Source organism: Sapajus apella, unplaced genomic scaffold, assembly GCF_009761245.1.
Source record: "Sapajus apella isolate SASKATOON/1434 unplaced genomic scaffold, GSC_monkey_1.0 scaffold6, whole genome shotgun sequence".
Classification (NCBI taxonomy): domain Eukaryota; kingdom Metazoa; phylum Chordata; class Mammalia; order Primates; family Cebidae; genus Sapajus; species Sapajus apella.
Window position 1 is genome coordinate 26,589,656 of NW_022436946.1, and position 22,467 is coordinate 26,612,122.

The following is a 22,467-nucleotide window of genomic DNA, read 5'->3' on the forward strand; positions in this document are numbered from 1 at the left end:
CGTGGAGCACCTCTGCCCGGGAATTTCCTAGTCTGTGGGCAATAAAAACGCGGCGTCCACTCACCCTCTGCGCTTTCACTGGGAGCTGCAATCCTGAGCTGTTCCTAAACGGCCATCTTGGATCTCCCCCTATCTTTACTTGTATTGAAATTAAACAAAAAAAAAAAAACTATGTCATTTGAAATTACAGCTTGTAACAGAAATCCACTATTATATTTTCAAGTCTGAAAATAAAAGTGACTTGCATTTAAATAAATAAATCTTTATCTGTCTTAAACTGTCAATCACTAGAAATTTACTAAAGACCACATGTGGTTGAACAGTGACGCTTTTGCTGATGTTTTCTGATGTTCATTAACCTAAATATAATTGTATATCTAAGAAAAACAGCATAGTTAGGAATGAATGTATCTCCTGTATTATAAACCACAGCTCCCAGAATAGATTCTTTAGAATATCAGGATCCAGGTACAGATAGAAATTCTATGTATATAAGATATAACTGTAAATTTTCTTACAAGTTCCTAAAATTCAAGGAAAAACAATGTATCCTTTTTTATTTCCATATTTATACAAAAAAAGATAAATAAATGCCATCCAATCCAAAGTGTGACATATATGTCATTTTAATTTTCCAGCTGACACATTAAAAAGCAAAAAGAAACAGGTGAAAATAATTTTAGTAATATTTTACTTTATTTAACTTACTTTATACAAATATTATTTCAATATATATTCAATATAGAAATGCATTGATCCTCTACATTCTTTTTTTGCATTGAGATTTTGAAGTCTCATGTGTATTTTATACTTACAGCACATTTTATCTTGCGCAAATCACATTTCAATTTCCCAAAGCCCCACATAGTCAGCGGCTACAGCACTGGACAGAGAAGGTCGAATCGAGTGCTTATACTGCACTCTTATACTCTTTTCTCTTGCTGTTTTTAGAATACTCTGTCTTTCACTTTAGACACTTTGACTATAATATACCACAGATAAGACCTTTTTGAATTTTATCTTTTTGGAGATCTTTTAGTCTCCCATGACTGGATATCCTAGTGTCTTGCTAGACTTGAGGTGTTTTCATCTATTATTTTATTAAATAGGTTTTCTAACCCTTTCCAATCTTCTTTGATCTTGGGAACACTGATCATTTGAATATTCTGTCACTTTATGTCATCCTATTACAGAAAAATGCTTATTTTTAAGTCATTTTTCTTTATTTTTGACCTACTGGATTATTTCCAAAGAACTGTTTTCAGGTTCTGAGATTCTTTCTTTTACTTACTTTAGCCTGTTTCCAATGTATTTTGTATTTTATCAATGACTTTTTCAGTTTCAGAATTTAAATTTCGTTCTATTTTAAAATTGCTATCTCTTTGGTAAATTTCTGATTCATGTCCTAAATTGTTTTCTGACTTAACTGTATTGCTTTTCAGAATTCTCTTGTATCTCACTGAACTTCTTTAAAATCAGTATTTTGAAATTTTTAGCTGGGATTTTGTGATTTTCTTTTTGATTGGGATTTATTGCTGGATTATTACTGTATTCCTTTGTAGGTATCATATTTTCTTCTTTTGTTTTCTGTATATTTATGCAGCTATCTGTGCATCTGGTGTAACAATTGTCTTCTCCAATTTTATGGATTTGTTTTCATAGGAGAGAACTTTTTCCTAAAGATGCTTATATGTTGTTGGTTTAGATAGGGTACTTTGACTTTGATTTTGAGTGTCTGAAAATGCCCTGTTTTCTTTCTCCCTCCTTAGTGTTCATGGTGGTGTTAGCCCCATGGCAGAACACAGTTCTTTGCAACTGTGCTCTCAGACTGATGCCAGCTGTGGGCCCACCACTAAGGAGGGTGGGGCTGCTCTCAATAGGAGTGGCATAGGCAGGCAACTGTGGGGCATGCATTTTTCTTGTACCTTGTTCCTGAAGCAACCTGCAGCAGCAACAGTGAAATTTGTCTTCAGGCCACATGAAACTGTCAGGCCTTTTTTCTCTCTCCTTGATCTTGTGGTGGTAGTGGCAGCATTGACTCTAGGGCAGGACACAGTCCTTTTGGGGCTCAGCTCTCAGAATGATGCCACACTGCAGCTGCTCAGGGCTCAGAAGCCTGTGGGACTCAATATGAGCTCCTTATGTGGAGCAATGCCTTTGCATAATCTTCAGGCATCTCTCCATATTAGTCCTGAGGCCTGCAAGGGTTGAGGAACTCTCCCATATCTAGGATTGTTAATCTGTGGCTGGAATGTGGAGCCCTGGGAAATACACCCTTACTCTTTCCCCTTGTTTGAGAGCCTCTCCTGGCTCCCAGCCAATCACAGACAGACTGCTACACTCTCTTTTCCTTCTTTGCTTTTGGTGCTTCCTATCACTTCCCTGTTGAATTCCAATGTAATCTCTTAGACCATCTATTCAAAGTCTGAATATCTACTTGATATTTTGGTTTCTTTCCATGGAAGAGGCTCATATTAGCTGAATCTACACAGCCATCTTGCTACCTGCCTCTTGCTTTCTGATTTCTACATATTCTCTAGATTTTCATTCTGTATCTTTATTTTTGTAGATATGGTAAATGTATGATAAATAATGTGTTTCTTATGGAGTTTGGAGGAAGACTTTGAAGGGAGGATATGTGAGATCGTATTATATCTAGTACTTATTATCTTAAAGGTTAAAAGCAAGAGAAATCCCACATTCTTAAATTTTAAATTAACACCACAATCCATTCCTGATACTAACATTTTAAATTTTTTGAAAACTTTTTCTCTGAAAAAGCAAAAATACATCCTAAAATATTATTTTCCAGAAACTTGCCCAAAGGCAAAACATGAAATAAAACCGAGGGATGATAAAATACATTCTTAAAGGGCAAACAATGCTGAGGGAAGGTTTTTCAACTAGATGAGTCGCAAGGCTCTTGACAGGTGGGTGGTCCTGGCAAGATGTTTATCCCAATGGATGTTGATATATTAGGGAAAAAGATTTTATAGGTGCACATAGTTCTTCTGTTGCTATTGTCTGGGAGTCGACATTAAAATAAAGCTCAAATGAGTATTTCAATGAAATAATGTCGTAGGAACATTTCTCAAGATTATTCAGTGTGAAGGTTTAATTTTGCCATCTTTCTTGTATTTTTTTCTTGAATAAGGGAGCATTTTTGCCATTAGAACTTCATCAAAATTACCTGAATGCACCAGGTTTTGAGATCATTATAATCTTTGAGATATAATTTTGGTCCAAGATGATAAATTTAACTTTGACATTGCCATAATGATAAAATTTAATCTTTTCTAGAAGTTTATTGCTTTATAATGAGCTTTCAACCAAGTCTGCTAGAAAACTAGTTAGGATTTCCATGTTTTTAAACAACTTTCTATATTTTGTGGTTTTTCAAAAGCTTTCTAGCTTTTAATATTCTGCTTTATTTTTTTGGTTCTGCATTTTTTCTTCCTTTATAAATATGCTAAGCAAATAAGGTAGTTAGTTCAATATTAAAGCAGAATAGATATTTTAGATTTCAGAACTAAGCATCTTGAAAATTAGTCTGAAATTTAAGCATAAGATAAAATTAAATACAGATTTCATAGATACAAAAGTTAATAGTCTTTTTCTGAATTTACATGTTTAGTATATCTTAGGTAGGAAAAGAAAACTCTGAAATGAATATCTAGTAAGGATTCTTTTAGTGACTGTAATAAACCATAACTAAAGCATCTTGTTATTATAATGTATATAATTATTAATAAATAAAAGCATAATCTATTTTTCTTGATTATATTTTCCCAAATTGAAAATTTTAAGTAATTTCAGAAAACTGGAATTTCCTAATAAGTGTGTCATTCCCATTTGAAGAAATATTTCAATTTGTCAAATAATAATGTTACTATTAATGAGTTAGCAAATTATAAAATATAATTTATGGCAGAAAAAACTAATTTTCTTAAACACAGAAATTTTAAAACACTAAAAGAATGTGTTTCATTTTATGTTGATAGCATCTTTAGTTTCCTTTATTAGATGATTAAATTAATGATCTTTTCTAATATGATCAAATTCAACCTAAAAGCTACTTCAGAGTTAATTCACCTCAAAAATCAAATAATTTATGTTATCTCAGACTTATTAAGTTGCTGATAAAAATAATATGCAACTAATTAATGGTGACATATCAACATTTTAACTTTTAAACAAGTGAATCAACATTATTGCTGTACAATATACGCCAGTCACGTTTCTAGTACTGCACAAGAAAATTTAACTAATTCGGATGTAGTTACACAAGTCTTCAAACATTTTTTGCTTAACTTTACAATATGAATAATGTTATTCATGCCCAATTATGTTTTGAATTCATTTGTCTAAAATTAAATCTAAATGTTTCCCAAAAATAAACTGAATTGCTGAAACTAAAGTAGCTATTAAGTCTCTTTTACCACTTTGTTAATATTGTTTGTGGAAAAAAAATTCATTGCTATAAATGTATAATTATATTTATGGCTGGTTTTTACATTCTTTCCACAAGTGAGATTGATTGTATACTTAAAAACAGAAAGAAAAAAAAAAGACCTTTCCATTTCTAAAATAATTGATTGGAAAATAAAGTTTTGCGAGAGACTGCATTATTTTTTTCATAACTTTCATTTATATGCAAGTTAATATTAAAAATTTGAATTTCCTATCCTTCTTACAAACACAAATTATTCCAGTGTAGTTTTTCCTTAAAAATGCTTTATTATGTAGTTTCTGATAAAAACAAAATAACATATATTTGGAAGCTGGGTACTACAAATACTGTGACTTCGCTATTCTAACCCTTGATTCCCATAAGAAGTAACTACTACAATGAGTTTAATTTTTATGATTTCCTTGATTACTTTTTTCAAACTTTATGGCATACATTGGTCTCTCAGTTCTGTGTGTGTGTATCACATTGTAGAACATACCCTGAAATTTTTTGCTTAATGTTGTGCTTCTTGAATATGTAAATTTTATCAATATTACTTGTTTAATCAGCATATGTCTATATTTACTTGTTTATAAGTATAATTGTTTACCATTTCTTTTGCATTTTTGACTTTCTTTTGATAGCATATTTTTCCTAGTAATATCTTCTATAGAAGTGCCTTGGGTAGAGTTCTATTAGTAGAAAATATTCTCAGTTTTCACTTATTTGACAGATTTTCTATATCATTTCATTCCTAAAAACATTTTTTATTTTGTTACATACACCTTTGAGCACCTTTTAATATATTATTCCACTCTATTGTTTTCTTTTTTAATGATAGAATAGTGGAATGGTGTTATCAATTTAACCGGCATTTCTTTCTGTGTAATATATCTTTTCTCTCTGCCTTCTTAAAATATGTTCTCTTAGCCTTTGTTCTCCTGCAGTTTTACTACAGCTTATTGGAATGAGGATTTCTTCTTATTCTGACATACTTCCAGGACCCAGGACTTTACCTTTTTCTTGTACCTGTTTGAGGAATCCATAACCATCATTTCTTAAAAATATTGTCTCTTTTCCATTTTTTCTCCTTCATGCCACTGCAAAAAAGGAAGGAAACAAAATTAATACATTTGGAAAGGAAAAAAACAAAACCATCGCTATTTATATGATTGTCTATGTGGCAAATCTAAAACCTGTATAAACACAAAAACTGGAATTAATAAGTGAATTTTAAAAGGTAGTAGGGTATAAAGTTGATACAGAAAAGTCATTATTGTCCACATACAATAAGTGACTGGAAACAAACTTTTAAAAAAATTAGTACAGGTTACCCAATATAAAATACTTATGCATAAATCAAAATGTATGTATGATCTATATGTTGAAAACCATAAGATGTTGATAAAAATTATTAAAGAGGATCTAAAAATAAGTAGAGATATACCATATTCATGAATGGGAAGATTCAACATAGTAAGGAAGTCAGTGCTCCCTAAATTGATCTATAATTTAATGCAATTCCAATAAATATCTCAGACAGAATTTCTTAATATATATAATCTCTTTTACAATAGCTAAAACATTTAAAAAAACAAATTTGGAATAATCATATTACCTAATTTAAAATTTTACCATACATGTACAGTAATCACAAGAGTTTGGGATCTGCAGAAATATAGCCACATAGATCGATGTAACATTAAAAATCCAAGAAATAGATGCACATAACATGGCCATTTGATTTTTTTATAAAAGCTCAAAAGCAGTTCAGTGGACAATAAGTAGCCTTTTTAACCAATGGCATGGAAACAATTGGACAGCTATGTAATTTTGAAAATAAACTGCTATTTTAACCTCAAATAGTATGCAAAAATTAATTAAAAATAGATATCTCTAAATGTAAAACATGAAATTATCAAACTTTTCAGAGAAAACATCTTTGAGATCAAACATTAGACAAAGAGTTACAACACACCAAAAGCACTATTTGTAAAATAAAAAATAATAAATTGTATACCATCTCACAATTAAAAATATATGTTCTGTAGAAGAACAATGAAAGACTGGGAAAATTTTAGGAAATTACATATCCAACAAAGGGCTTGTCTTCTTTACAAATTGAGTGAAACAAAATGTTAGTTAAAATTAGTTTTAAAAAATAAAAGATTTTAACATATACTTCACCAAGGAAAATGTATGAGTGGCAAATAACCAGAAAAGATAGTTAGAATTATTAGCTATTAGAGAAATGCAAATTAAGCCACCATTATATAACAGCACACATTTATTAGAATAACTAAACTTTATATAAACAATAGAAAAACAAAAACAAGTGCTGGCAAGCATTTGAAACAACCAGAACTTTCATACATTGCTGTTGAGAAGGCTAGATGGTACTGACACTATAGAAACATGTCTTATAAAGACAAACACATGCTTATGTTATGACCCAATTATCTCACTCCTGAAGGATGAGGGAAATAAAAATTTACATTCACTCAAAAACATGAACATAAATGTTTATTGCAGCTATACTCACAATTGCCAAAACTGGAAACAACCCAAATGTCCTTCAACAGGCAAATGAGGCAGCAAATCACACTGCCACGTGTGTACCTATGCAACAATTTTGCATTTTCTTCACATGTACCCCAAAACCTAAAATGCAATAAAATAAATAAATGGGAAAAAAATGGATATAGAAGATCTAGTACATCCTCACAACAGAATATTACTCAGGAATAAAAATTTATGTGTGCAACAATTACATGAATTCAAAGGCATTATTTCTTCTGAGGCTAAGCTCTAAAGGTTACATACTGGAAATTTTCATGCATATGAGATTCTTGCATTGAGGAGCACCTCAACAGTTTCCCAATGTAAGGGACAGAGGGAGAGTGCCACTATAAAGGAAGGTAACAAAGGTATTTTTTTGGAGGTAATTGTGGTTGTAGTCACACAGATCTACACGTGTCTTAAAATTCATAGACGTTTGCACCAAAAAACTCAATTTACTGTGTAATCATTTAGAAAAACAAACTTTAAAAAAGAAATAACACACAAAAACTTATGACAGACAGCTTTTTGAGGTTTTTTAGATATCTTACTTTTTCTCACTTATCTGACCTTATCATTTTCTTTGTCTTTACTGACCCTGCCCTGTTCAACTTTTATTCCTCTCCCAGCAGTTCCTTACAATTTGTGGGAATCCACTCTGAAAGTGAGCCCTGGCTTGTCAGTTTCCCGAGGTCACAGGGTATCTGATGGTTCCAGCACCTTCAGCTCTCAATGCTGACCTGTTATTGGACTTGACAAAGTCCCTCACAGTTTCAGCTGATGATCTTATCAGTCTGACTCCCTTTAGGAAGTACCTGTAGGCTATTTGGGGTTCCCTGATCACCAGTCTTTCAGAGTCCCCATGGTTTCCCTCTGCTTTTCTTCCACAGACTTTGATTCCTTGTAGATTTTTTACTATCCGTTTGTCTCAATACAAAGATATCTTAGGGTTCATCTAATTTTGTCATAAATATTGTTCATAGATTTTGCTCTCTGCCTGTTCTATCCATTTTGGGGGGAGAGATATGAAGGAAATTTAAGTTCTATATTGCTATTATGTTCTCAGAGTCCCCTAGGAAAATTTTGTCATTGTCCCACCCTGTCTGGCTTAACAAAGGGTCTCAGCATCTACAACCCCATTTTGCTCCTTGTACACTTAGTTACTGAATTTCAGTTTTAATATAAGCACTTGTCCTAATGTATCCCCACTTTTCAGGTATCATCAGGATGTTTTTGTTTTTAATTTCCCTGGGACAGAGGGGAAAATTCTATTTGAAGATTTTCTTTACCTTCTCTGAGCCCAACCCTTCAACAAAAGGCATTAGTTTTTGTTGCTGTGAGTGAGCACGTTAGTGTATCCAGTCTATCATATTTTCAGAAGTATTAGTGTCTAATAGTTTTTCAAATTTTATCCACAAATCTTATTTTAACTAAAATTATTGCCTTTCTTTTTCTAAATTAAAAACCAAGACATCTTAAGTCCTAGTAAAACTAATTATGTCATTAAAAATTTTGTGAGTACTTCATCATAGAATCGTAAATTTAATCTTTATTAAAGCAAACCATTCTCAACTAATCCAGATATGTACAAACTAAAAAAAAAGTTCTTCTTGTAATGAATGGATTAAAGCTTATTTCAGGCTACACATGGGTGTTTAAATTTAATATATGTGTGTTTATAAACATATAGACACATGCATATACATAAATGCGCACATACACACATGATTTGAAAGCAATCATTTTTTTTAAATGACTTCTGTTTTGTTAGAGGTCTCATGCTGAAAGGGAATGGCAATATTAATGTAGTTTTTGCTAAACAAATTAGTGCTAAATTCATAATAGACATACACATACAAATGTTATCATAAGGTAGTAGCTGATACCAGGAAAACTAGCTTCAGAAGTACTGGTTCCCATCATGATTTAATAGCTGAATAACTTGGAAAAATCACTTAACACTTTTGTACTTCAATAGCTTCATTTTTAAATTTTGAATAATAATGATATTCTCATAGAAATTTTGGGTAGATTAAGATAAAAGAGTAGGGTGCATAAATAAGGATTGGTATATAATAATATATAATAAGTGATTATTAATTGGTAATTATGAGAATGAGGATGAGGATGATGATTATGTAATGATAACTGGTTATCCCCTAGCTAGGGACAAATTTCAATTATTAAATTTTTGTGTCAAAATGGATACAGTTATTACATGAAAAAATAAAAAGAAAGCATATATCTCTTATTTTTTTCTTGGATTTACACACAATATCACTTTTTAGAGCCAGGGTAATTAAATTCATGATGATTTTGTTTTAGGAGAAAAAAATGGAACAATTACCTTTGGCTAAAGCCTCCTAAATAGGTACCAGTGATCATACCCACCACTCTGATCACCCCTTTTGCTAGGCCCCAGAAAAAGGTTGTGTATAAAGCACATTTGGTGAAATGTTTCTCACTGTTTATTATTAGACTTTGGGTCCCAGCACTGTGGTCTCATTCATTTAAGGGTGATATTAAGTTGTTCTGACACTGCCCTCAAGACAGCTGTGTTTATCCTGGGAGTGATGGGACAGACACTATAAAAGGGCCACATACATTTATTGAACACTCCGGGCTTCAATGTGTGCTGCCTACAAAATTCCAAATGTGAACTTTCTCTGCATAGTTTATTATTCCCTAGAGTCAATTTCAAGAATCTTCAGTGTGTTCTCAGTGCAGCAGTTCATTTTCTTTAAAACTCATGATTACTTTAAATAATAGCACATATAGAAGAAGCATCTCACACCTGAGGGCTAAAATAAACTGGCTGCCAAACGTTGCTTTGAACTACTGTGGATTATTAAGATTTCTTGGGAAAATCTAAACTCTTAGAATGTAATATTCTGTTAAGCCAGTTACATACAACTCAGCCAGTTAGTTGAGAAAATAATTTGGAGCTCTGGATATCTCTGCAGAAACAGAGAGAGGCAGTGAATCTGATAAAGGAAGAGGGCTGAGGAAGAATACAAAAATTCATGCTAAGCTTCTTTTGCATCTATGACTAAGGATCCCAGATGTTTACTTATGAGAATTTCTTGAAACTGCACAAATCAAAATAGACTGCTAGTAGAGATGAACAGAGAGTAACTGTGCTGGTACATATACATGCATTATTTAGGTGGCTTTGATTTATTTATAGCGTTTGCTAAGAATGTGCAGAGCAGACTGGACACTACACAGAAAAATTTTATGTTTAAAACTGAGAAAAACAAAATTAACAATCTATGCCATAAATGTGGGTTCTTCAAAATGTGCCTTCTTGCTCAAATTACAATCTCTCTCTCTCTCTTTTTTTTTTTTTTTTTTTTTTTTTTTTTTTTTTTTTTTTTGAGACAGAGTCTCACTCTGTTGCCAGGCTGGAGTGCAATGGTGAGATCTTGCCTCATGGCAATCTCCACCTCCGGGTTCAAGGGATTCCCCTGCCTCAGCCTCCCAAGTAGCTGGGATTACAGGCTCCTACCACCATGCCTGGCTAATTTTTTGTATACTAGTAGAGACAGGATTTCACCATATTGGCCAGGATGGTCTCGATCTCCTGACCTCGTTTTCCGCCCACCTCAGCTTCCCAAAGTTCTAGGATTACAGGCGTAAGCCATCACGCGGGACCCTACAGTGTCTTTTTATCTTTTGCATTTGCCAGCACTATCACGAGCCTCCCATTCTCATATCAAGAAGCACTGCTTCTCATAAGATTTACCATTCTATATTCCTTTGTGATATATCCTCTCTTGCTTTCTCTCTCAATCATGCCTCCGCAGTTCTCACTATAATAGTTTCTCTTACCTCTTCAAATATTCCTTTGTACAAAATTTTCCTTGGCCTTTCTGCTTCTCAGAGCTGTTGTCCTTTTGCTGCGTTTGCATTTGCAGCCACTTCTGAACTAGATCTCCTAGCAATTTCTCTTTACTCTTTCAGCTTCACTTCCATACAACCTAGATATCTGCCCCATCCCCACCCCAACACTCTGATACCTTCCAGATTCTGGGTCGCCTGCCCTTTTTGAAATGTTTTCTTCTCTTGGCTTTCACAACATAGGATTCTTTTTTTTTTTTTAATTTTCAATCTGTTTCCTCAGTACTAGGCTTCTGCTGTTTTTCTCCAGATGTTGAATTCTTCCAGCCTCAGCTCTCTTTCCTACCCTTCTGCACTATTCCTCAACAGGGCCATCCAGTTTTGTTATCTACATTATCCACCTCTTTGTGGATAAGATCCAAAATTCTTCTGAAGCTTAGCCTATTTTTTCAGGTCTGGTCACATATTCAATTCCTAACTTCACCCTTTTTCTGCACAAGTTTATAACTGATCTTCCTATTGTAATCTTCTTTCCCTTATCCCTCCACCCTCTTCATATCCCAAGGGGAGACTCTGCTCTTGCCATTAGACATCTACTCTTCAGTCACTTAGACGTAAAACTTTGAATTCTACTTTGACTAATCAGTATTCTTTGTCCCTAACCCTAATTTTGTTTTAAGTCATGTAAGTTTTTACTGTTTCTCCTCTAAACCATTGCATTCACTACCCAACTGTCCCTATCTGACTTGTCATTCTTCCTTTATATTTCCACTGACATTAAATTTTCCAAAACTTTAAATTGATTGGGTTACATAGGTGAGATATACTATTTCTTCATTGTAAATTTGGAATAAATTCTACATTTCTAAGCCCAAGAGTCTAGGGCCTCTATAATGCAGGTATAAAGTACATTTAAAAATTTGGGTCTCATCATTTTCTATACCTATTGTAGGTATTAGCCCAATTGAACACTTCATGTTTCTAATGCTGCTGTCTCCTAAACGCTGATCTCATCATTCTTTTTTCTTGAGCTATTCTTTGTACCTCTAACTATACAATTCATTATGATCTTTCAAAGTCCATCACCAGTGGGAGAGCACCCATAAAAATTTCTTTGATCTACGTAAGAGGAAGTGATCATTTCACTCTTGAAATTACCTCGCAGTTATACTATCAATTGTCATATACTATCTCTTACTTCAGAGTCTCATCTATTTGGTTGGGTACTTTTTCATTTTCTCTAAACGATTGCAAGTTACTTCTAAGTAGCCTCCTTTTTCCTTTTGGTTACTTCAGGGCATAGAGCAAAGTGTTCTACAAGTAAAGATAGAATACCTTAGTGGAAAGAGTAAGGGTCTCAGTGTTGAGGAAAGCTTCATGCCTTCTTTCAACACATTTAAAATGTGTTGCTTCAGGGAAGTTCTTTTCAAATACTTTGGGTCTCAAAGTTCTCTTGTAAATCGGACTTTTCCCCATAATTCATAGGTGTATTGGTGAGACTTAGGTTAAAACACGTATGTAAAATCTAGTATCTAGTAGAGTACCTGGCACAGAAAAATATCTCATTGTAGTTCTTATAGTTGCTGCTGGAAAAATAATTTTATCTTAAATGAATAAATCATAGGAAACCATCAAGGTAATATTCACTTTGACTGTAAAGCTAGGCTGAAATTTTTAAACATTTGTTTAAGATTTAACTTTTTATATTATAAACACACAGCCTACATCCCAAAATATACATTATGAATTATGTCTTTTATATGAAGAAGAAACTAAGATTCCAACCATCCATGTAAAGTACTGTTAATATATTTCTAGGACACTGTTTTGCAAATATATGATGAGAGTTACGAACATATTCCAATTATCCAAATTTAGAAGTGGTGGTTTTAATAACTGATACCTATTCCTCTTTCCCTAACATCCTTTTTTATTTTTTAATAACTCACTTGCAGCCTCAAACTCTTCAGCTCCAGTGATCGTCCCACCTCAGCCTTACAAAGTGCTGAGATTACAGGGGTGAGCCACTGCATTAAGTCTCAAAAATGTTATTGTTATTGTATATTTCAAATCAACTTAAAATTATTCTTCAAATGCAAAATTAGTATTATTTAATTGGCAAGTAATTGACATTATATTTTCATTTTTCCACAAAATCTGTAAAGTGGAATTACAACCAGACTTTTTCCCTGTAATAATTCTTACTTTGAGGACTCCCATTTTGCTTTGTTTGTGTTCTTGCTTATATTTTGCACTATTTTATGTGTATTTCTGTGTCAGAGAAACAACATAACTTTCTTCTGAAGAAGTAACATTTACTTGCTTATTTTATAAAATAGTGTGACCTGACATTGGTTAAAATGGCTAGCAAACTTATTTTTTAATAACCATCTTTCCTTTTGACAAGTTTATTTTTAATTATTTCCATGTGTTGTATGTTGGCTAATTCTTTATCTAGAATAGGGTTTTTCAGAGGTTTCTCCTAAACCCTGCATGACTTGAAACCAAATTTAGGTCAAGGACAAGCAATAGTGATTACGCAAAGTAGAATTCAAAGTTTTATGTCTAAGTGACTAAAAAGTAGAAATCAGGTGGATTACTGTAGATCACTCAGGTCGCTGATGTCCTTTCAAGCGTTCTGTGAAGTTAAAACAGGTTACATATTGATACTAAGTAGCCATCTACCTTTCTCCTCGCCTATATCTTCTCCAGAACCTAAATAACTAATGAGTATATCATTGCTCTGCCTAAAAGAATATGTGCTTCACTTTCCTGTGTTCACAAAATGCCTGCTTTAATTTCTATTGTGGCAACTATCAATAGATATAATCCATATAAAAACGTTTTGGGGTCCCTCATATTTAAGATTATAAAGGAATTCTGTGAAGAAAAAAGTGAAAGCCACTCCTCTAGAGAATAAAACATAGAACCAAGATAAGATTGCTTGCTGTGAATGAGAAATCTTCATTTTTAGAGTAAAAATTGCAAATTCACATATCAAGCCCACATAATTAAAAATGCATGTAATTATATACCATACCTACCATTGGTACTGAGGCTAGGCTGTACGTTTTCTCATATACTTGGAACTTCTAGTGTTAATTTTAATTAGAGTCTTTATTTATTAGAGTCCACACACACAGTCTCCTAAATACCAACAGATCAAGTCTTTAAATCATCTCTGTCCTCAACCTCATAGAATCAAGGCTACCCTTAACACACCAAAGAGATGAAGACTTAATACCTGAACCTTATTAAAAAATACTATTTGTCATGAAACTTTTTTGACCCATGGCTGGGAAACACTATTGAAGATAAGTTAAAACTTTTAGGCAGAGAACAGAGGTAATTTCTGACTTTTTCAGATATTCCACTTGATCACAGAATAATATTTTTCTTAAGTATTGAAACAGACACTTACGTGAGATGAGGCAAATCATGGATTTAGGACAAAGGAGAAATTCCTTCAGTTAACCAGAAGATACAAGCTCTTTTGGTTTGATACTACTTGACCAGACAAAATCCAGGACTTTCTATTGTAATCATTCTAATTTTTAATAAACTGATAGCTATTTAAAAACCCCCATGACAGCAGGACCAATTCAATAAGTATTGAAGATTTATACAAAACCTAGTCATTGATTAAAATGATGGCCATACAGACGAGATGACCCATTTTTTCATGACTCTGTTATAGTGCAGACATCTGCTTAGATGAAAGGATGGATTCATTGCTAATTCTGATTCCTCTGGAGTCTGTTTTTATGTAAGTGAAGAGTGAAGTCTACAATTTGAAAGTCAAGATAGTATATTTTTATTCTTCAATGTTTGAAATAACAGTAACCTACATTACTTATAATGTTTAGACAAACAGAACAAATATTATGCTTACCTCTTCATTGTCATTATCATTTTCAGAGACAACTAAGTAACTTTTCATCCCCACTGAGGGAGAACAGATTGTTGGAAGTGCAGAGGGACACACTTAGCATCCCATCTTATTCTAAGGGAGCTAGTGGAATGCCTCCTCCTTCATTTCTGTTCTGCACAAGTGTGTGGCTCATGCATAACTTGACTTTGTCAGAGCCTGCCAGCAGGTGTGTTAGGCAACATAACACATGGGTACTAGAATCAGAGTTTAGAAGTTCTTCTTCCCAAGAAAGTGATATGGTTTGGCTATGTCCCCACCCAGATCTCACTTTGAATTATATTTCCCTAACCCTGTTCTCAGGAGATCTGATGGTTTTATAAGGGGTTGCCACCTTTGCTTGGTTCTCATTCTTCTCCTTGTCACCATGTGAAGAAGGACATATTGACTTCCCCTTCTGTAATGATTGTAAGTTTCCTGAGCTTTCTTCAGCCAGGCTGAACTGTGAATTAATTAAATCTCTTTCCTTTATAAATTAGCCATTCTTGGGCAGTACTTTATGGCAGTATGAAAACAAACTAATACAGGCAGATTGGCTTAGTAATTAACAGCACCATCTCTGGAGCCAGAATGTCTGCATCTGAATACCAGTTCCTTCACATCTTATAGCTCTGGGACGTTGAGTCTCTCTGATTTTTAATTGTCCCACCTATTAAACAGGAACAATATAGTATCTTCCTCGTAGATTTTTTCTAAGGAGGTGAAAAGTGTTAACATTTATAACGTACTTAGAACAGTGGCTGGCACATAGCAGGTGTACTATTTGTGTAATAAATTTCAGTCCTCTTTTAAGACGCCCTGATGTAGGCAGATTTGGATTATGTTTTTGTTCTGGCTCTGACACTCACTAGTTCTGTGATCTTGGGCAGGATTTAACCCTTCTCTCTTCCACTTGTACAGTAGATTCAATATAAGAGTCCTTGCCTCAGAGGTTGCAGTGAACAGAGATGGTGCCATTGCACTCCAGCCCGGGTGACAGGGTCAGACCCTGTCTCCAAAAAAAAGGAGTCCTGGCCTCATACAGTTGTTGTCAGGATAAAATGTGTTAACACATATAAAATAATTTAATATGGCCCAGCATGTAGAAAGTCTTAAGAAATATGAATTATTATTGCCACAATTAAAAGTGATGATCTCCCAATTTACCCAGTTTTGCCCATTAACTTGATACATATAACTTCTAACTTTTTCAGATAGCTTGCTGGCTCTTTCTTCCTACCAAGCATTTGCAACTGCATGACTGGCCTAGCACCACAGTTCAACCCATAGAAAATCAAACTTTTCATTATCCCCAGCAAATATCTGTGTCCCCTAGGGATTTCCTTGTGGCTGGGAGTGGCACCACTGTCTTTCTCCAAACTCAAATAATATATTATAGTATACTTTATAGTATTGATTTCTTGCACTTACTTTTATTTAATTATATTTTACTCTTTTGGCAAAACCTTTTTTGCATTCAACTCCTTCAGTGACTCCTACCTGGAGAATTTATTGTTTCTATTCTATTAGAACACTTTCCAAATTGCATCCTCTGCATTAATTCTCTCATCCTCTGGTTTTATTCTTACCAAGTACATCTCTAAAACATTATTTATCTCTTGAGCAAACTTCACTAGCTATGAAATTCAGTTGAGGCTCCTTAGCGTGATATATAAGATGTTCCACATGATAATCTTATCCAGCCTTTCCAGAACATTCCCCCTACTCCCTGAATACCTCTGTCCTTTGCTGTCTTTAGCCTTTTTTCATACTGTTGCCTTCGCTTTAATTTTGGCATCTTCTTCTGCCCAAATACTATAAGTCCCGTTTCAAATTTTACTTCCTTCATAAAACATTTTCCTCTCTGTCCTACAAAAGCAGGTCACTCTTTAAAATTTCATTGGCATATTTTGACACTCCTTTTACTGCCATTATTCTACCTTTTCAGAGTCAGATATTTGTTTCATCAAAACTACCACTCACTCAATGTGCAAGTTGTTAAAAAAAAAAGTGGACTGTAAGTGCCTTATTTCTTTCTTGAATATTATTCCTAGTTCAGTAAGTTTTTGCTGCTAAGTTGCTTCCACAGAAATTGCATCTCTATAGCAACTGTCCTTGCAGTTTACTTTCTCTGCTTCTGTCTCTTGAGCAATTGACATGTGACTCAGCTCTTACCAGCTTTTATCACTTATAGCCAGTTGATACTGGACCAGAATATAGAATTTGAAGACATCGAGTTCTTTATTCCTTCCATTTGTATTTATTTTTCTAGGAGTAATAAATGGATCCAAAGAATAGGTTTCAAGTGTGATATAATCTACAAAAATAAAATATATGTTCCTTGTGGACAAGAACCATTCCTCATTTTATTTTTGTATAAGCCTTCCATAGAAATTAATAGGATCTTATTACACAATTAAGATACTGTTTGATTTATTTAGGAACTGATATCATTTTTTAAATATGGGTATTATTTCACTACATCATGTAACAGTTTGTACTGTTCCCTTATTTGTAGCTGTTGATTAGGCAGTTCAAAACCATGGTCATTTTATCCAGTATTTAATAGAGTTAAACCTATGTTTAAATGTTATTTCAAACTGATTAGATCAAAACTTTAATAATATATAGTAAAAATATTCTAGTAATTTTGTTTCTTTTTCTGTTGTGTTCTTCTACATAATAGCATTTTTCCATAAAGGTCACATTACTTTCCTATTACAGGAAATTTGCATATGACCCTATCTTACCCATTTTTCATTTACTAGTGATCAGCTGGTATGCAAAATCTAAATAAATAAAACTGACCTTCTTTCAGATAATTTCAAATGTTAAAAACTAAAGCATCATTCAATTGTATTTCATTAGAATTACCTCTGATTTAAAATTACTTCTACATTATTCCATTATGTGCTTGTAAGTTGAATGCAGAAAAGACCAAGTGATTTACATAATACAACTTAACAGTCATTGTATATGTATTGAGCTTTAGTTCAAGTGAAATGTCTTACTTTCCCTACCAATTTTATTGAGGTATAAGTGACAAACAAAAATTATATACATATTTCTATACAATGTGATATTTTGATATACATATACATTATAAAATAATTACTAAAATCAAGCTAATTAACATACTCATCACTTCACATAGTTACCACTATTCTGTGTGTCTGTGTGTGTGTGGTGAGAACATTTAAGATCTGCTTTCTTAGATAATTTCAAGCATACAATATACTTGATATAAATTTGGATATATACCCAGAAGTGAAATTTCTGGATCATATGGTAGCTTCTTCTCAAATTTTTTGAGGACCACTCTTGACTAGTGGTTAAATAAATAAACAACAAATTTTTTAAGAACCTCCATACTGCTTTCCATAATGGCAATACCAATTAACATTCCTATCAACAGTGTACAAGAGTTTCCTTTTCTCTAAATCCTCACCAACACATATCATTTTACTTCTTGATAATCGGTATTCTAACAAATATGAGGTAATTATCTCTTTGTGATTTGATTTCATTTCCATGACAATTAATGATATAGGGCATCTTTTCATGTGCCTGTTGGTCATTTGTATATGTCTTTGGAAAAGTGTCTGCTCAGGTCCTTTGCCCATTTATTTTTTTTTTTTCTATTGAGTTGTATCAATGTCTTGTATATTTTAGAAATTAATCTTCTTTGGATATATGGCTTGCAAATATTTTCTCCCATTTCATAAGATGCCTTTTCATTTTCTTCATTGTTTCCTTTGCTCTACACAGTTTTTAGTGTGATATATTTCCACTTGTTTATTTTTGCTTTTGTAGCCTGTACTTTTAGTGTCAGATCCATAAAATCACTGCCAAGACCAATGTTGAGAAGCTCTTCCCCTGTGTTTACTGTTAAAAGTGTTTCAGGTTTTACATTTAAATCTTTAAACCCTTTTTGAGTTGATTTTCGGGCGATGGAAGATAAGGGTCCACTTTCATTCTTTTGCATGTAGATATCCAGTTTTCCCAACAGCATGTATTGAAGAGACTGTCTTTCCCCATTGTTAGTTCTTGGTATCTTTGTCAAAGATTAGTTTATTTTTGGGCTTTTAGAATTGTCGAAAAGGCTAAAATCTCATCAATCTGCTAATAAATAAAATCAAAAGATCTATGGGTAGACACTGATCTCTTTATCTAGTCTGTACATGTGAGTTCATTTACGTTAACTTTCCTAAATTCAATAAGTGATTACAGTTTTTGGAAGGAGCTTTAGGAGTCAGAGGAGGAGGGATACCTGGGGGTGGGTGGTGGAAGTCACCACAGACCTTTTCCCTAAGTAACCTTTGCCAGTCTGTTATCACAGTGCAGCCCATAATCATTTTCTCCACATCCTCTCTCCAAGTCAGACAAGTGCCTGTTTTGGTCAGAAAGCTCTTGTTTACGGAGACTATAGATGCTGAGTTTGTGGCTTCAGGGATCTCATGACTCTTAAAAACCTTTAAATATAATACTTCCTCTTTGGGAAAACTGAAAAAATAACTATGATTTTATGTCTTTTTTTCTGCACTCTAGAAGAAGATATTGAACAGGTGCCAGCTTCAAAGAAAGCTAAAGGTGAGATTGCTGTCTTTGGATCATTTGGATCGTTTTTTCTCAACGCTCTAAGGTTTTGTCTGTCTTTACTTCCCCCCTCTCGCTGTGCCAGCTATTCTTGATCTAGTCCTTAGCTTTTCTAGGCAACGTTTACATGGTAGGCTTATTTTTAAAACAAACAGCTTTTTAACATTATTTGGAAAAGATATATCTTTTCACATATTAAAGGCACTAGTTGGGTATTTATTTACTAGTAATTATGAGATGTGTTTATTGACCTACAGGAGCAATACTTCAAAATCATTATTCCATTAAAAATTACATGAGTGTCGTCATTTAATTAAGAAGAATTGAGATCCATCACTTATATTAGCAGCACCATCAAGAAGGAAGGAAGGAAGGAAGGAAGGAAGGAAGGAAGGAAGGAAGGAAGGAAGGAAGAGAGGGAGGGAGGGAGGGAGGAAGGAAAGAAGGAGAAATGGAAAGCAGAACTCAACCCCCGTACACTTTCAGTCTAAGCCAGAAGACAGGCACTCAGGAAAACTTGCAATCTCCAGATGTATGATCTTCATAAAGTATTTCCAGAACAAAATTTCTCCTCTGTAGAGTGAGGGCTTCAGATAACTTGATTTTTTTTTTGAAAGGTTCCTGGCTTCTTAGTTAGGGTCTGGTATAAAATAGATGTTTTCTTTAAAAAAATGAAACAAAAAACCCATCTTTTATTTCAGGTTTAGGGGTACATGTGTAGGTTTGTTATGTAGGTAAACTCGTGTCATGGAGGTTTGTTGTACAGATTATTTCATCACCTAGGTATTAAGCCTACTACCCATTAGTTATTTTTTTCTGATCCTCTTTCTTCTTCCACTCTCAACCTTTAAGTAGGCCCCAGTGTCTGTTGCCCCCCTCTTTGTTTTCATGTTTTTTCATTATTTAGCTCCCACTTATAAGTGAGAACATGCAGTATATGGATTTCTGTTCCTGCATTAATTTGCTAAGGATAATGACCTCCAGCTCCATCCATGTTCCTGCAAAGGGCATGATCTTATTCTTTTTTATGGAGGCACAGTATTCCATGGTATATATGTACTACATTTTCTTTATCCAGTCTACAACTGATGGGCATTTAGTTTGATTCCATGTCTTTGCTATTGTGAATAGTGCTGCAATAAACATATGTATGTATGTGTCTTTATGATAGAATGATTTATATTCCTTTGTGTATCTACCCAGCAATCCCATTGCTGAATAGTAGTATTGTTGAATAGTAGTACTGTTTTTAGTTCTTTGAGGAATCACCACACTGCTTTCCACAATGGTTGAACTAATGTAAACACCAACCAACAGCGTATAAGTGTTCCCCTTTCTCTGCAACCTCAGCAACATAAGTTATTTTTTGCCTTTTAATAATTGTCATTCTTTCTGGTGTGAGATGTTATCTTACTGTGGTTTTGATTTGATTTGCATTTCTCTAACAAGTAGTGATGTTGAGCTTTTTTTCATATGCTTGTTGATTGAATGTATGTCTTCATTTGAAAAATACCTGTTCATATCCTTTGCCCACTTTGAATGGGGTTGTTTGCTTTTTTCTTGCAAGTTTGTTTAAGTGTCTTACAGACTCTGGATACTGGGCTTTTGTCGGGTACATAGTTTGCATATAAAGATAGGTATTTTCTCTTCCACTTCTAAATTTGTCTGCAGGCAATAAGAATTTGCCTAAGCATTATTCTAGTCATCAAAGTATAAATTCTTTGCCAGTGCCCAAAATTAACTAACAATGTGGAAAATTGTGCTTTGAGAAAAGACACACAGGATGGGTACCTTATGAAATAAAAGTTGAGATTTACACGTATTAAGATACTTTTCTGAATACTATATATATATATATATATATATATATATATATATATTTAAATTGAATTATTAAGAATAGCCGCCCATATGTTTTTAACTCCTAGACCAGTGCTTCCAAAACTGTTGGTTCCCTTGGAATGAAATGTCTGAGTTAGAACCTAAAAAAATCTACATTTATATAAATTAATCAAGTGATACTGAAACTATGGGTACATAGATCACACTCTGAGGGGAATAGCTCTAGAACCAATTGCAAAATTGATTAAGATCTATAAACCTAACTTTCTATGAAGCACACAAACACACATACTCTCTCTCTCTCTCCCCCCATCTCTCTCTCTCTCTCTCTCTCTCTCTCTCTCTCACAACTTCTTACCAGTATTTTACAGAAAAACCTCCAAAACCCCATTCATGGATACCAGTTAAGAACTTCTAAACAGAAGAAATAGGTTCAAAGGAATAGTTTCAAGTTATCCATCACTGCATAAACTTGCGATGTCTGTTACTACAGCAAAAATAAATAAATAAATAAAGTCAGTGAATCAGATGTGAAAAGTAAAGATGCTGGATACTGGGCTGCTGCTCTACTTTCATAGCAAGGATGATCACTAAAAACATATGTTCCTCCAAATTTAGAATTCTTTTGACTAAAATGTTCATCTTTAGCCAGATTTTAACCTGACCATATTGTAACTCTGAGCCTCAACGATCTCTTCTCAGGAAAGGAATGCATCTCAGCCAATCCTCATTAGTGAATATCTGACACATCAGGGCCAGTTTTCTTATTTAAACAATTGCCTGTAGCATGCCATTTTTTCATGGGCTCCCCTTCTATCTCTGGCTCTTGCCTATTAAATTTTATAGTGAAAATATGAATAGAATCTGTGTACAAATCTGGAGTATACTATAAAAAGGATAACTCCTGTTTCTTTCATAGTGCACTCCTGTTTAGATATTCTCAGTCCCATACATATTTATATAATTGCTGTAAATGTACAAGTTATTTACTTTTATATTTTTGTATCCACTAGAAGAAGCTGAAGACGTGTCTTCCGCAAAGAAGCAGAAAAGTAAGTTTATAATTAGATTAAAACTAATAAATCATTCTACATTAAAGATGCTACGTCTATGTAAAAATGCTAGACTCTTAAGAGCTGTATTCGAAGAAAAAGATTTTTAGCAGAGACAGGAAGTATAACATTAAAGCAGGTAGGTCATTTATATTTTAAAGAGAAGCATGTCACTTTTGTGTTAGGCAAGAGGCACATAGTTGGAAGAATTACAAGTAATG

General features: G+C 33.6%; 1 protein-coding gene across 1 annotated transcript in view; it reads left to right on the top strand.

Moving 5' to 3' along the window:
• Positions 1–22,467, top strand: part of TRDN (triadin) — a 377,062-nt gene that overhangs the window by 349,971 nt on the left and 4,624 nt on the right. Inside the window, exons 38-39 of the mRNA XM_032274890.1 lie at positions 19,308–19,346; positions 22,208–22,246. Of these exons, the coding sequence (XP_032130781.1) occupies positions 19,308–19,346; positions 22,208–22,246 (78 nt within the window). The remainder of the gene's footprint in view (positions 1–19,307; positions 19,347–22,207; positions 22,247–22,467) is intronic.